At 54.4% G+C, this 14,696-nt stretch overlaps 1 protein-coding gene and 1 long non-coding RNA gene across 5 annotated transcripts in view; one reads left to right on the plus strand and one right to left on the minus strand.

Moving 5' to 3' along the window:
- The window catches only part of RAB11FIP4 (RAB11 family interacting protein 4), a 103,678-nt gene that overhangs the window by 26,632 nt on the left and 62,350 nt on the right, over nucleotides 1-14,696 (minus strand). Inside the window, exon 1 of one of the 4 annotated variants that reach the window (XM_043903116.1) lies at nucleotides 8,924-9,209. The exons of the other annotated variants lie outside the window; for them this stretch is intronic. Coding sequence (XP_043759051.1) covers nucleotides 8,924-8,953 — 30 coding nt within the window. The 5' untranslated portion in view covers nucleotides 8,954-9,209. Of the gene's footprint in view, nucleotides 1-8,923; nucleotides 9,210-14,696 lie in introns of those variants that run through there. 4 annotated transcript variants of the gene reach the window in all.
- Nucleotides 1,046-14,359, plus strand: LOC122694414. The gene is made up of 4 exons (XR_006341184.1): nucleotides 1,046-1,364; nucleotides 6,474-6,478; nucleotides 8,698-8,713; nucleotides 14,346-14,359. It is a non-coding gene; the product is annotated as an uncharacterized LOC122694414 (long non-coding RNA).

The following is a 14,696-nucleotide window of genomic DNA, read 5'->3' on the forward strand; positions in this document are numbered from 1 at the left end:
GCTACAACTAAGATCAAAGATCTGGAGTGCTGCAACTAAGACTCAGTGTAGCCAAATAGATATTAAAAAAAAAAAAAAAAGACCACAGCCCGCTCTGACAGTCTCCCTCCAGCCAGCATCTGAGCTCCTCAGCTCAGCGTGGCCCACTTTCAGGTAGACATCTCAATCTCGACTTGCTGCTCCCTCAGAACTGCTCCTCCCTTAGTGAGCAGCCCCCACCTTGTTAATTTCACCCCCAAGTATTGTGCCGAGTACTGACTGGTTACCCCATTCCCTCCCCTGCAGCCCAGCCAGCCCACCCATCACATCCCGCTTACACAGGCGGGTCCCCGTGCCTTCACCGCCCTACTCCCTGCCCTGGACTCCTCCAGCTGTTTCAGGGCACTTACTTGGAGTGACGCTGTCGGCGGGCACTCCCTGAGCCCTTGGCACCCAGTTCAAGAAACACAAGTGGTCTTAAACATTTGAGGAAGACCAGGAAAGAAGACATCAGGCAACTAGCACATGCTGGATGTTTCTGTGCATCAGCCATGGTTCAGATGAGAAAACCGGGGCTCAGAGAGGTTAAGCAATTTGACAAGGTCACAGAGCCCTCGGGACTAGGATTTGAACAAGGTCTGCTTTCAATACAGCAAGGAAGGTATAGGAATATTAAATACTCTTGGTGATGGCAGGGTCCATCACTTAGCATTGGAGCAGCCTCTCAGGCTGAGCTCTGCAGGCCATGGGAACAGGAATTAGCCGGGCTGGTGGCATCAGAAGCTGGACTTGAGCTGAGGGTTGCAGGGACCACAGCACACTAGACCACTGACTACTGTCTTGAGGCTCCAGGGGCCTGTGCCATCCTGGAAACGGGGCGTAGCCTCCTCCCCTCTCCCAGCACAGGGAGCTTTTCAAAGAGGCTACATGTGGGAAGATTTTACAGAAAGGGAGAGGAGAGAGATTTGCAAGAAAATTGCTAAAGGGAAACACATGTGAAAATGAAAACTCCGGCAAAGTGGGAGGAGGAGGAGGGGAGGAAGGAAAAGATGTGTTCAAGGATTATACACTGAGTCAAGAAGCCAGGGAATGGCCGGGCGCGGTGGCGCGCGCCTGTAGTCCCAGCTACTCGGGAGGCTGAGGCTGGAGGATCGCTTGAGCTCAGGAGTTCTGGGCTGCAGTGCGCTATGCCGATCGGGTGTCCGCACTAAGTTCGGCATCAATATGGTGACCTCCCGGGAGCGGGGGACCACCAGGTTGCCTAAGGAGGGGTGAACCGGCCCAGGTCGGAAACGGAGCAGGTCAAAACTCCTGTGCTGATCAGTAGTGGGATCGCGCCTGTGAATAGCCACTGTACTCCAGCCTGGACAACATAGCGAGACCCCGTCTCTTTTAAAAAAAAAAAAAGAAGCCAGGGAATGAAGGCCAGCTCCATCTGTTATCTTCGGAAGGCCAAGGACCCACTTGCTGCCTTCATGTTCCCTTTCAACTCAGGCGGAAGGAAGAGTGTGACCTTAGATGGTCAGTACCCAGCAAGAGAGGAACAGCGAAAGCCACACTGTCAGCCACAGCGTACAATCCTGATGGCTGTGGAGCCATGACCCACAATTGGTAGAGGAAGAACCCAGGGCTCAGAGAGGTTGCTCTACTTCCCCAAGATCACACAGCTTCTGAGCTAAAAAGCTGGAAACTGAGTCCAGGTCTGCCCGGTTTCCAAGCTCATTCCCTTGAACCACATCAGGATGTCATGTCATAAATTCTCCCACCACTATAACGTGGTTCTACTTCCTTCCTTCAAGAAACTGGGCACTAATAAGACCTCTACAGGTTACTTACTTTGTGGGTTTCATTAAATTCAAGATGCCTTCGATTTCAAGATGCACCATTATTTCAAGTATGCTAAGAGATGGCACTGTCAAATTATAACACACCAACAAATGTATGACACACAGCAATTTGAGATGCTAAAATGTGAGAAAAAAAAGTATGTCTTAGGATCTATAAAATACAGTGTGAGTATTAGTGGGGAAAGGGACTCAGCCAGTTCCTTGGCTGTGTGTATGCTCAGAGAAGGGTAGGTGACAGCTCTAGGCATGCATGTGTGCATACACGTATGTACGCACGTACACACACACACACACACACCCCCGTACTGTGAGCTCCTTCTCTGCTAATAACTCGTGCAGATAATCACACAACAATGTGCTGGCCAGACCTGTCTTGTCAACGAGGACCCTCATTTTTCCAGGCCACCAATTCAAGGTTACTCAACACTGTCAGCCAGAGCTTGTCCTGACCACCACCCACCTGGCCAGCCGGTCTGGCCAGCTTCGCCTCAGGGGTGCTGCAGACCTCCGAGTAACCAAGCTGGAGAGACAGGCAGGTCTGCTCCTTGGAAAATTCCTGAGGGCAATCACTCGATGTGGCCAGGTGGCTGCACAGCCCACACCTTTCCACTGGCTGCTCTCCCGGTCTCCTGGGGCCTGCAACCAGCCAGAGCCATAGTGCTTCAATAAGGCGGGGACTGCACGGCAGCGGCAGGCGGGCAGCCCAGGTCTAAGCTGGCTTTTCCAGCTGAGCATAGGTGGAGGGACAGGCAGGCCCCGGCTGGAGGTGAAGGGCAGAGGCGCAGACCCCCTCTCCTGGGTAGAGAGGCCATGGCCCTGCAAAGCAGGCAGCCTCTGGGAGGAAGCGCCAGGCCCAGCCCCACACCAAGCCCCGGAGGAAATGGCTGGCACCTGGGAACACGCTCTGCATCTCATTCACAGACTGCCTCTGGGCAGGTGGCAGTCACTTCATCCAACCCCAGAGTCTGCAAAGGCCACGTTGGTTTATTTAAAAGCACAGAAGGACTTCCCTGGTGGTCCAGTGGTTAAGCATCCGCCAGTCAATGTAGGGGACACGGGTTTGATCCCTGGTCTGGGAAGACTTCACATGCCACTGCACCACAACTACTGAAGGCTGCAGGCTCGAAAGCCCATGTTCCGCCACGAGGGAAGCCAGTGTACTGAGAAGCCAGCGTACCCAACTAGAGAGGAGCCCCCACTCTCTGCAACTAGAGAAAAGCCCACACAGCAATGAAGATCCAGTACAGCCCTATATAAATACATTAAAAAAAATCTAAGTTAGCGACAAAAAGTGAAACTATATTAAAAAAAAAAAAAGCACAGAAGCTAAGGACGTGCAATCTTGCTCCTCCCATAACCGTCCTCCGGTAGTGTAGTTTTTCCCACCACCTTCCTGTTTCGGGGCTGACAGCCTCCCTGCGAGAAGTTCTGTTAGGGACTTCCCAGGTGGCCCATTGGTTAAGACTCCGTGCTTCCAATGCAAGGGGTGAGGGTTCACTCTCTGGTCAGGGAACAAAGATCCCATATGCCACAAGATGTAGCCAAAAAGTAAAAATAGAAAGCAGTTTGGTTAGGTGCTATGGCTATCAGTCATAAGAATCAAACCAGCAGAAGTCTGAAAGAACTAAAAATAAGTTTGCTCTTATGCCAAGCACTGTTTTAAATGCTTTCCATACATTTACATATCTGATCCACATAACCACCTTGCGAGGGAGGTAGTAGCATCATTCTCTTTTCACAGACAAGGAAACTGAGGCACAGACAAGTTAAGTAAGTTCCCTAGGATTCCACAAACAGCAGCTGGAAGAGCCAGGACTTGAACCCAGAGAGCCCAACTCCGGAGCCCAGGCTCTCAGGGACCACACTATGCTGGCCCTAGTTACCTAATCATCCACCAGGCGCCAACTGAGCAAGATTCAGAACCCACTCTGGGTACTGCAGGTCACAGGAGCTCATGTTATCTGCATTACTACCCTATGAGGTGGATAGTATTATCACACCCATTCTACAGGTGGGAAAACTGAGGCTCGGGAAGTCAAGATAGCGGTTGGTGGTGTAGTCACTAGGTCGTCTCTGACTCTTTGCGACCCCATGGACTGTAGCCTGCCAGGTTCCTCTGTCCAGGGGATTTCCCAGGCAAGAATACTGGAGTGGGTTGCCATTTCCTTCTCCAGGGGATCTTTCCAACCCAGGGATTGAACCTGGGTCTCCTGCACTGGCAGGGGGATTCTATACCAACTGAGCCACCAGGGAAGCCCAGGAAGTTGAGGTAGCCTGCCCAAAGAACTTCACGCAGCAGAGCCAGGGATCTAGATGCAGGTGTTTTCTGGCTGTAACACTTTTTTTCCTGCTTTAAGAAAACAGGCTTTGGGTGCTGAGCACTTGTGTTTTGAGGCAGGTATTTCTCCCAGGAAAACGGGTGAGCAAGAAGAAGAAACTTGCTCCTATGTCTCTCCTATCCTAAGGGGTAGACTGAAGTCTGGTGCTGACAGAAGACCCCTCTCTGCTCTCTGATCCCTGGTCCACCGCAGACAGCACTGGCTACATGAAATGCACGTGGTCCCTTTCTATGGAAATTAGGCCTGCAGAGCGCAGGAGGGTGGGGGTGATAAAAGATGACTCAAGGGTGAGCGAGCTCCCACCCACTCTCCCACACTCCCGTTTTGATTAGGCCTTCCTCTTTTCAATCCCTTAAAAGAGAAAAGCACCCATGAGCAGAGCTGCAGATATTAATAATAACTGCTACAGAGCTTTGTTTTCATTTGAATCATGTTTACATTGCTGGGGAAGAACCCACTTGTCTGGAAAGACGAAGCAGGTTGAATCAATTAAAAATACGTCCAACAGTCGGGCAACTTCCCATTTCTTGAAGGAAGTCAAGAAGAGGGGTTAGAAAAGTCAGTATTACTTGTACTGTCTGCCAGAAGGAGCTGTGTCAAGGTCACTGGGACCCCGCCTCCCCCAGACCTCCACGTGCCCCTTGGAGGACGCACTGGTTTCTGGATACCCAGCTTCTCCTTCCACTTCACACACACATTCACCATCAGGGCCCTCAGCTATACAGAGATGAGCCCGAGGCTGCTGCCCAGGTGCGTGAGGGCCTCTGCTGGGCTCCCAAGGAGACCGGGGCACACAGGTGAGCTGCCACCTGGCCATGGGTAGCGGGAGTGAAGAGGGCGCTAAGGGAAATCAGGGAGCCGGAGGAGGAGACGAGGAAGCTGAGCCCTGGGTGCGGGGGGCAGCCAGAGTGAGGTTGAGCGAGGGCTGCCAGCTCTCCGCAGGTCTTGAGGGCTGTGCCTGCCGCACCCATGGCAGCAGTAGCCCTTGGGGACGGGGGCGAGGGGGACAGTCCCGACCGTGATCCACCAGCTTCGACAGCGTTTATGGACACCATCCAGGTGGGTTTTGCTGGTATCGACTTGAGGAATGGAAACAACAGCCTGACAAGAACAGTTTCCATATTTACTCGGACAGGCTCATCGGACCCAGAGATGGCCACGCAGCCCCACACCTCTCCCCAGGAACGCCTTCACGTCCACACCCCTTGACAGCAGGGGCCCGGTGAGGACCGAGCCCTGAAACGCATCTGTGCCCGCGGCGTTCTCAGCTGCACGGCTGCTCTCCTCCTGGCACCCCGGCTGGCCCCTGGCACAGCACACCTGCCCCAGTCTCTCTCTCTCTCTTTGATCTTGGCGGCCTCCCTTCAAGTCCGTGGGTGCACCTCATCAGCCGTGGGCCTACTTCCGGGCCTCTGTGGTCAGAGGCCAGCTTCTCCTGGAGGACTTCCCTGCCCACTCTGTTTAAAAACACCTCTCCCCGCACTCCCCAGGACCCTGCTTTCTCTCCCGGCACCTCTCACGCTGCAGGTTTTCCCTGTTTGCCTGTCCTCTGCTGTCACAGTGAGCTCCCTGAAGGCAGGGACTGCTGTCGGCTGGGTTCACTGCTGTGTCCAGCACAGAATCTAACACGAATTAGATGCTCAAATGTTGCTGAATGAAGGAATTGCCTGGGCCCAGCAATGTGCTTGGTGCAAGCTGGGGGAATAGGTATGGGGAAGGATCTGTGCCCTGGAAACCACCTAGAGGAGGAGACCGTGTACCACAGCCCGGGGACATGTTCACACAATGTCCAGACAGATGCCAGGTGGGCCTGCCCAATCAACAAGCCTGTCGTGTGCTCAGCTGGCGGTGGGCAGGTTATCCAGCTGCGGGACCAGGCAGTAGAAGCCCTGAATGGTCCTCCCCATTGAAGAGGCCAGTGACTTGATGCCATCAACACCCAGTTGCTGGGTCAAGTCACAGAGGAAAACGTCCACCCCCAGGGATCCTGCAGAGCCAAGGCACTGTGCCCACTGCCAAGGTCAGGCAGCAGACAATGCCAGAGATGCTTTCTCATCCAAAGGCAATAAGCCTTGTGCTGGGGGGCAGAGGGAGGTGGGCTCCCTCTGCCCAGGCTGTCCCCCTGCCCCCTGTCTAAGGTCCTGGGTCCCTGAGGTGCCTACCTCCCAGAACTGCTCATTTGCTATTTTATTTGGAACCTCTCTCCACCTGCTCCCCCTGCGTGCCTCTTCTCTATCTACACCTAAAATATAAAAGGCAAAGTGAGGGCTTCCCTGGTGACTCAGTGGTAAAGAATCTGCCAATGCAGGAGATGTCGGTTCGATCCCTGGTCCAGGAAGATCCCACATGCCACGGAGCCACAAAGCCTGTGCACCCCAACCACTTAACCTGTGCTCTAGAGCCCATGCTCCGCAACAACGGAAGCCACCGCATGGAGAAGCCCGCGCACCGCAACTAGAGAGTAGCCCCTGCTCTGTGCAGCTAGGGAAAAGCCCGTGCGGCAACAAGGACCCAGCGCAGCCAATAAATAAATAAAATTATTTTAAAAATAAATAAAAAGTCAAACTGTGAAGCCCCTTAAAGCAGGATCAGCTGTGAAACATCCCTTGGCACAAGAGCCACCTCAGAGGAGGGATTGGAGCCCTAGGAAAATAAGTTTCTAGCCACCGTGGTGAGGAATGAGGAAGGTGCTGGCAGGTGAGAGCTGAGAGGGCTCCAGGTGAGCAGCTGAAGAGAAAGCCCTGGGTGTGGGGCTAGCTGGTCCCTGCAGGAGGGGAAGGGGCCAGGAGGCCATGAAGCAGCGAGTGTGCTTTGGGGAGGGGCCTGAAGGTTCTGAAGAGAGGCCAGGAGGGAGGGAGGGTGGAGGACAGGAGAATATTCACCAACCAGCAGTTCTCCTGCTGAAGCCTAGTGCCTCCCCAGGGCAGGCTGCTCCAGGCACTCTGATTTCTTCTTTCTGCCCTCAGCTGAACGAAAGTCCTTTCCAAGGACAGGCTCCAGGCAGTCTCTCTTACTGGTCCTCCTTGGGGCAAAGGCCACGCCTCCTGCCTGCTCACCTGGTCCAGCTTGTCCCGTCCATACTCTAGGCACAGTCTTATCTCATGCCTGCCTTAGTCATCTGCCCCACCGTCTCCATCAAAGCCAGGGTCTCCAAATTACAGAGCTGTTCCCCAGTTGGCATCTGCCCGAGTTGTACTGCCTCCTACTTAAGAATCCCACAGGGGACACAGGCGCCTGGGTGAAGTCACAGGGACCTTGGAGACAAGCCAGATCAACTCCTCCCTGAGGGCTGGGGCAGGGCAGGGTTGGGCAGGGAGCAACTGGACCCAGATTATCAGTCCCCCACCTCCCAACAGCCTTCAAACACCTGGAGGGGTGGAAAGTGTCCAGAGTTTATAGCCCTTGGGCACAAAATCGGCATTTCATGAATGTCAGCTGAGCAGGGTAAGGCTTGGGACAGTCGTGGAGTAAGCTGGTGGCGAGTGGGTGGCAAGACCAGTGACTTGCCAGTCAAAATCAGTGACTCTAAGACTCCACCAAGGCTGGGCTAGATGGTTACAGAGAGAGATAAGAGAACCCTACTGCAGGGTTCTGAGGTGCACCAGCTGGGACCCTCCTCCCAGCCCTCACTGTAACTACATTTCACCAGGGAAAGGACCCGGGGGTGTCCCTTCCCGGGAGCCCCCGCGATGAGCACCAGGCTCCAGGAAGGGAGGACAGACGTTTGGTGGATCACCAGGAATCAGCCCAGCGGGCTGCCACCCAAGTCCCACACGCTGAGTATCCAAGCCCACCTCCCTCACTCTCCTGTGAGGAGGCGGCCTGTAAATCAGTCAAGGAACACTGGCATGTCCCTCAGGGCTGAAAGATGTGTCCCCTCCAGCCATCTGTAGGAGAGCAGGGGAGAAGGGGACATGTGGAAAGAGGTACCCTGGAGGGTGAGCAAGGACGGGAAGAAATAAAGTCCGGGGCTGCGTAGGGTTCCTACAGCTCACTCGGTTCTCCAAGCCTGCTCCGCCCAGACCTCAGAGAGAAGCGGCTGTGACAACTGCCACGACTACCGGGGCGGACCTGCGGGTTCTTGGGGCCCTGAGAACTAGGAGGTGGGAGCCCGCGCACACGTCCGGCCTCCGTATCCTCTCGGCTGGGAAGGAGCAGGGCCAAACCCCAAACTAGGCTGGTCCTCCCTCCTGTCTAGCAGAGACCCTCGAAGATGAGGGAAGCCCGGGAACAGGGTCCGTGCAGCCTGCGAGAGCTAAGGGAAAACTTCGCCTGTGGACGGCCCGCTTTGGGACTCAGTAGGGCCAAGGGCAGGGAGCTAGGGTAATACTGGTCCTGGAGGGGCAGGCGCCCTGGGAGCCGAGGTGGGACGCGGGGGCGGGGGATGTCCCAAGGGAGGCGTCCGGGCAAACAAACCTCCTTTCCAGCCCACTAGATCCGCCTCTAAACACCTTCTGAAACGGCGCCTAGAAGGAACTGACCGCCTCTCCTCGCGCCCCGGGGCCACCGCTGCCCACCCTCGCACCAGGGAGCCGGAGAGGGTCGGGGGTGGCGACTTACACTCCTGCGGCCCAGCGCACCCGGGCGCAGGTAACCGGACCTCCCCGACCAGAGGGACCCTCCCAGGGAAGTGGCCGGCGCCCGGACTGCGGGCGAAGTTCCGTGATCCGGCAACTTCCCCAGTCCCGGGCCCACGGGCCCGGCAAGGTGCGCGTCGTCGGAGCCCCAAGCCCTCCCCCTGCCCCGGCAGCCGCTTACCTGGCCCCCGGTGGCTGGCGGGGTGCGCATCCCCGTCCGGCCGCGCGCGGGTCGGTGTGCTGCAGAAAGGAGAGAAACGGCCGGGAGCGGGTCGGTTGGGCGAACCGGGAAGCGGCAGGCCGAGCGCAGGGAACAGCCCGGTGCGCGCCGAGACTGCTTGCCGGGTTCGGCACCAGTTGACGGCGCCGGCCCCGCCCCCACCCGCGCCCGTTGCCGGGAGACCCGCGTGGGCCGAAGGGTTCTTTGTATCAAAGCTGCCGTGACATCACGAGGCGCCCGGGCTCCGGGTTCGAAGGGGGCGGGGCCTCGCGCCGGGGGCGGGGCGAGGGGAGAAGGAAGCGCGGCCTGGGAACCCGAGCCGCGGGGGGCGGGGTCCAGGTAACCCCGCCCCCTAAGGTAGGGGCAGGTGGCGGGGGCGACGCCGGTTATTGGCCGCGCGGCCGCGAGGCGGGCCCGGGCCACGCCCCCTTCCCCGGGCCCCAGCGGGCGCCTCCGGAGGTGGAGCTCGCCTGGGCCCTCCCGAGCCCGCGCCGCCAGGTTACTGCCGCCGGCGTTTCGGCGGCCGGGGCCCTGGGATTCCGGAGTTTGTAAATTCACGCGCCTCTCAGGCGGGCGCTGTGACCGCCGCTGCCCGCTCCAGGATACTCTCAGTTTGCCGTCATTGCTTCCTGGTTCACGTTTGCGGACGCGAACGGAGACCCGCCGACAAGACCCCACACCCGCCGTCGCCGCCCACTGCCACCCGCCTGAGTCTCAGTTCAGGTCACTTCAGTCGCTCAGTCGTGTCCGACTCTTTGCGACCCCATGAATCGCAGCACGCCAGGCCTCCCTGTCCATCACCAACTCCCAGAGTTTACTCAAACTCACGTCCATCGAGTCGTGATGCCATCCAGCCATCTCATCCTCTGTCGTCCCCTTCTCCTCCTGCCCCCAATCCCTTCCAGCATTAGGGTCTTTGTGACTCCTAAATTGATTCTCATTCTGAATCCCACCCACAACTTTCCCGACCTTTTGATGTAAAGTCAAAGTTGTCTTTTTAACCAGTATGGGAATACAAAGAACCAAGCAAGCGGCACAAGAACTAAAAAAAAACAAGGAAAGCACCTCATCTGTTGGATCCTAGTAAGTATAACATAAGTAAAAAATGTGCTCCCTCATAACTCTTCATTATGCTGCGGATTAAAAGACGGCAAACTGTAAACCAGCAAATTTTGCAAGCGTGGCTTCCCTTTGACTTGACGTTGCACTGTGTAACCGGGGAGGGTGCAGAGCAGACTTACCCTCCTAACTGTCTGGTTCAAGCCCATGTGAAGCTATCTTGGCCATCCCTGAGTTCTCACTGACCAACAAGGTGGCACTTTGGTATGGGTAGCGCCCTTTGGTCCAACATCAATACACACACACACACACACAGCTTTTTCAGCCCCCTTATCTTTGGCTCTTTGCTCTCAGCTTCCTCTCTCCCCAATATCTCCCTTGTAAACAAACTTCCAGCTGCCTTTCTGTTTACCAGGGCCTGTCTCTTGAGGCAAAGCATTCCACTGGGGCTCTCAGACCTGCTGGGGACCCTCCAAAACGGACAGCATTAGCCAGAGGGTGGGGAGCCTTCTGGCCAGGGTTGCATGTGGGAGGAGGCTGGGGCAGTGTAGATGGAAACTCTGTCACAACTGGCCCTCTCCTCCCTGCTTATGCGCTGCAGTTCTCAGATCTACATGTGGAGGCCACAGACTGTTTCTCACTCTGGTTTCGTGTCCACCCCCACAGTCCTAACACTCAGGAGCATTGTGGTGTACCAGAAAGAGCAGTGGCTTTGGAATCAGACAGAACTCGGTTTGAATCCTTTTGGCCAGTTGCAAGTCTTAGGACAAGTTCTATGACATCTCAGACTCAGTGTGTTCATCTGTAAAATGGGACTGGCACTGTCTACTTCATGGGTTGTTTTGCACGCTGACCCAGTGGGTACACTTGATTTTAGGCATTCATCAAAGGTGTGCTGCCTGACTGAGTCCATGCACCCTGGGCCGGCTCTGCCTTTTCAGCTCCACCCTGAGACCTTAGCTTGGCTCCCTCAGGTGAGGTTTTAGGGTGGCGCTGAATCCTGGGGTTCTGTCTCAGTTTCTCCTCTTCCAAGTCTCTTGTTGCCTCTTAAGGACTATTAGTTCCAGAAGGCAGGTCACATGACAGGGTCACCCAGAACAGGGGAAGAGAAGCAGAAACCCAAGATGATCTTGGCTTTCTCAAAGTCAAGATTAGTGGAGAGTCAGACTGTCAAGCTCCTCCTTACCCCACTAGGGGGAACCTGATGGACATGGTCCAGAGCTCCGTGGAGGGGGTGATGCTACTGATCCCTCTTTATTTTTCCTGAAACTGGTGTGGTGGGGAGCATCTCCAGGTATTTGTCCTGAGAAGTAGAATGACAGAGAGGAGTGTCACAATATGCTATCACAACTCAGCACTGGACAAGCTGAGTTAAAGCCTGCCAGTCCTATAGTGTACCATGGGCAAGTCATGTAATAACTCAGAGCCTCAGTTTCCACTTCTATAAATTGGGAACAAGACCTTTCCTCTTCCAGTTGTGAGGTTTAAATGAAATGATAGGAACTTCCCTGGTGGTCCAGTGGTTAAGACTCTGCTTCCAACGCAGGGGGCCAGGCTTCCATCCCTGGTCAGGGAACTATTAATAGATCTCACATGCTGCCACTAAGAGTTCACAGGCCACAGTTAAAGATTGCGCATGCTGCAACAAAGATCGAAGATCCTGTGTCGCAACTAAGACCTGGTGCAGCCAAATAAATAAATAAATAAATACTATAAAATAAAACACTCATCCCCCATGTTATGGATGAGAAGATAGAGACTCAGAGAAGGCTGGGAATATGTCCAGATATCAGATGAGTAGGGACGGGGCTCCTGACTGCCAGTGCCAGACCCTCTCTTTCCTAGGGATGGGGTCAGACAGGCCCAACGTGGGAAGCAGCAGGGAGGTGATGCCCTCACAGTGCTTCCCCAGTGCTGAATCTCCCAAGGGGTCTGACTTGTCTCTTCAGGAGAAATAACACTCTCATTAAAAACAGAAGCCCTCTCCCAGGAAACATACCCAGGAATAATTTTCAGACTGCAATTCACTCTAATGGATTCTTCTTATGTCATGCAACTGATTCTGCCACTGTTGATAGGAGCATACTCCCATGACGCTGAATGCCAAAGCCAGAGAGAAGCAGACGGAATGTGGACAAGCAGGAGTTAATGGCCCTCCAGGAGCTGATGGGGGCAGAAAACACATGATCACCTGGGTGATCCAGGTCAGGGGAGAGATCAGTGAGTTCTCTCTGTACCATGGCTATCTACCCCTGTTAACTTCCCTTCTGCTGTCACTGTGCAGGAGTTGGCTCAGGATCAGAGGGTGTGAAGAGGCAACATTTTGTACATGTTTGGGGCCATGTGAGAGGCCAGGCTAAGCAGGTAGGGCATCATCATGGTCCAGTGGTTAAGAATCCGCCTTCCAGGGGCTTCCCTGGTGGCTCAGTGGTAAAGGATCCGCCTGCCAATGCAGGAGACACAGGGTTGGATCCCTGATCCAGGAAGATCCCACATGCCATGGAGCAGCTAAGCCCGAGCGCCATGACCACTTTGCCTGTGCTCTAGAGCCCAGGAGCCAAAACTATTGAGCCCAAGAACCACAACTACTGAAGTCTGTGCTCCTAGAGCCTATGCTCCACAACAAGAGAAGCCACCACAGTGAGAAGCCCTCAAATTAGAAGGTAGCCCCAAGTCACTGCAATTAGGGAAAAGCCCAGCACAAAAAAAATAAATTAATAAATAAATGTAAAAAAACAAAATAAAAACATGAGCATGATTATGTTTCTTTTTTTTAAATAAAAGAATCCACCTTCTAATGCAAGGGGTGAGGGTTCAATCTCTGGCCGGGGAACTGAGATTCTACAAGTCCATAAGTGTTATTAAAGAAAACAAAAACAGGAAAAGAGCTCTCTGGACATTACCTGGTGTTAACATTAGTCAAACAACTGATGCCAACCAACATGAGCCAAATGATCAGAGAACAACAGCATGAAAATACCAGGGTTCGGCAGGGGACGAGCATCAGGTCCAGTGGTTCTCAAGCTGGGCTCCTTGAAACCCTCAGGGTTCTACGGAGACCTTGCAAAAGCGGGGTGAGGGTGTGCTCTCCATAAGCAATAGGAATAACTCCACTTCTATCTGCTTTCCATTTAGGCTTCCACATGAAATTTCACACGGACAGGGTGTTTCATGGCTTAGAAGGTGTTTCAAATCACTAGTCTAGTGAAACCACTCATTTCCAAACAAGGAGACAAGCCCCAAGGTGGGAAATGGTTTCTCCTCTCACAGTTCACAGCAGAGCTGGGATTAGCCCCTGGCTCCTGACTCTCTGTCTAGGGCTCTTCAAGACGAGTATCAGTCATCAACCAGGACTGTCAAACTGGTCAAACCTGGTCACACATTGGACTCTACTTCTGTCCAAACACCTTATCACCAGCTACTGCTCTCTGTGTGGAAAAAACCCTGCACGTTGCTGGCTCAGACTTCACCCCAAGCACTTGTCTTCTCTTGGTTCCAAAGTCAGAGAGCATCACCCCAAGTATTAAACAAGCCTCAGCTTTCTGGGACTTCCCTGGTGGTCCAGTGGCCAAGCCTCTGTTCTTCCATTGCAGGGGGCACAGGTTCGATCCTGGGTTGTGGAAACTAAGATCCCACATGCTGCAGGGTGTGGCCAAACACACACACACACAACAAAGTCTCAGCTTTCCATCCCAGGGGACAAATTCAACCTTTGATAAAGTCAGCAGTGGCTTCAGAAAGAGAAAATGTGCTAAGGAAGTAGGCGAGATCATGGGATTACATAGGCCTCTTAACCCAGAGGGAAAGACCTTCCCACTCCCCCACGGCTCCAGCAAGGGCCTCCAGGGGTCTGTGCTGCCCAGGGAAGAAGAGGTACCCCAGACCACCCCTTGTTCTGGGAGCTACGGTCCAGACAGCACATCACTTCCTACCCTACCTCGCCTAGGAGCAGGTCTTGGACCAGGTGTGTGCCCCAGAAACATGAGCCCCCTTCCACTGGCAAATATCTCAGTGCTGGTGGCTGTCCTTTGGCTTGGATGCCTTAGCAATCTGCCCCGGGGCCTGCTGTCCTGTGTGATATCTGGCTGATATGGGCTGGGACCAGGTCCTACAGACTCTGGACACGGGCTGAGTGTCAGAAGGCTGGGCTCTATTTTTGTCAACCTGTGCTCACGTAAACAATGGGTTTTCTTACTCATGCAAACCCAATAAGCAGGGAAGATGGTCAGAGAACCTGCCTTTCCTCTGACTCACCCAATCATCTAAGAGGAGGTGGTGGCGGGTGAGGAGGAAATGGAACAAGGTCTTTGACTTGGACTGGGAGAGGGCAAGGGGGGAAAACTTCCCTGTCCTTTATTCTCTGTAAAGTCAGGTGACTGCAAACCCTTGGGAGCATAAACCACTCTTCTGTTTCAAATGCCTCCCCTGACCCTCCCCCCCTCCTCCCAGACTTGGCAGCCCACGTTTCTGATTTTTAGGAGTGGATAGTAAAGCCGCAGTTCCAAAACTGCGCTGCGCACTGGACTCACTTGGGAGCTTAAAAAAGTCAATGCCCACGATTTCCCTGGTGCCACAGTGGGTAAGAACCTGCCTGCCAATGCAGGAGACACAGGTTGGATTTCTGGTCCAGAAAGATTCCACATGCCTTGGGGCTACAGAGCCCATGCTCTGGAGC

This window comes from Cervus elaphus, chromosome 5 (genome assembly GCF_910594005.1).
Source record: "Cervus elaphus chromosome 5, mCerEla1.1, whole genome shotgun sequence".
Taxonomy (NCBI): Eukaryota; Metazoa; Chordata; class Mammalia; order Artiodactyla; family Cervidae; genus Cervus; species Cervus elaphus.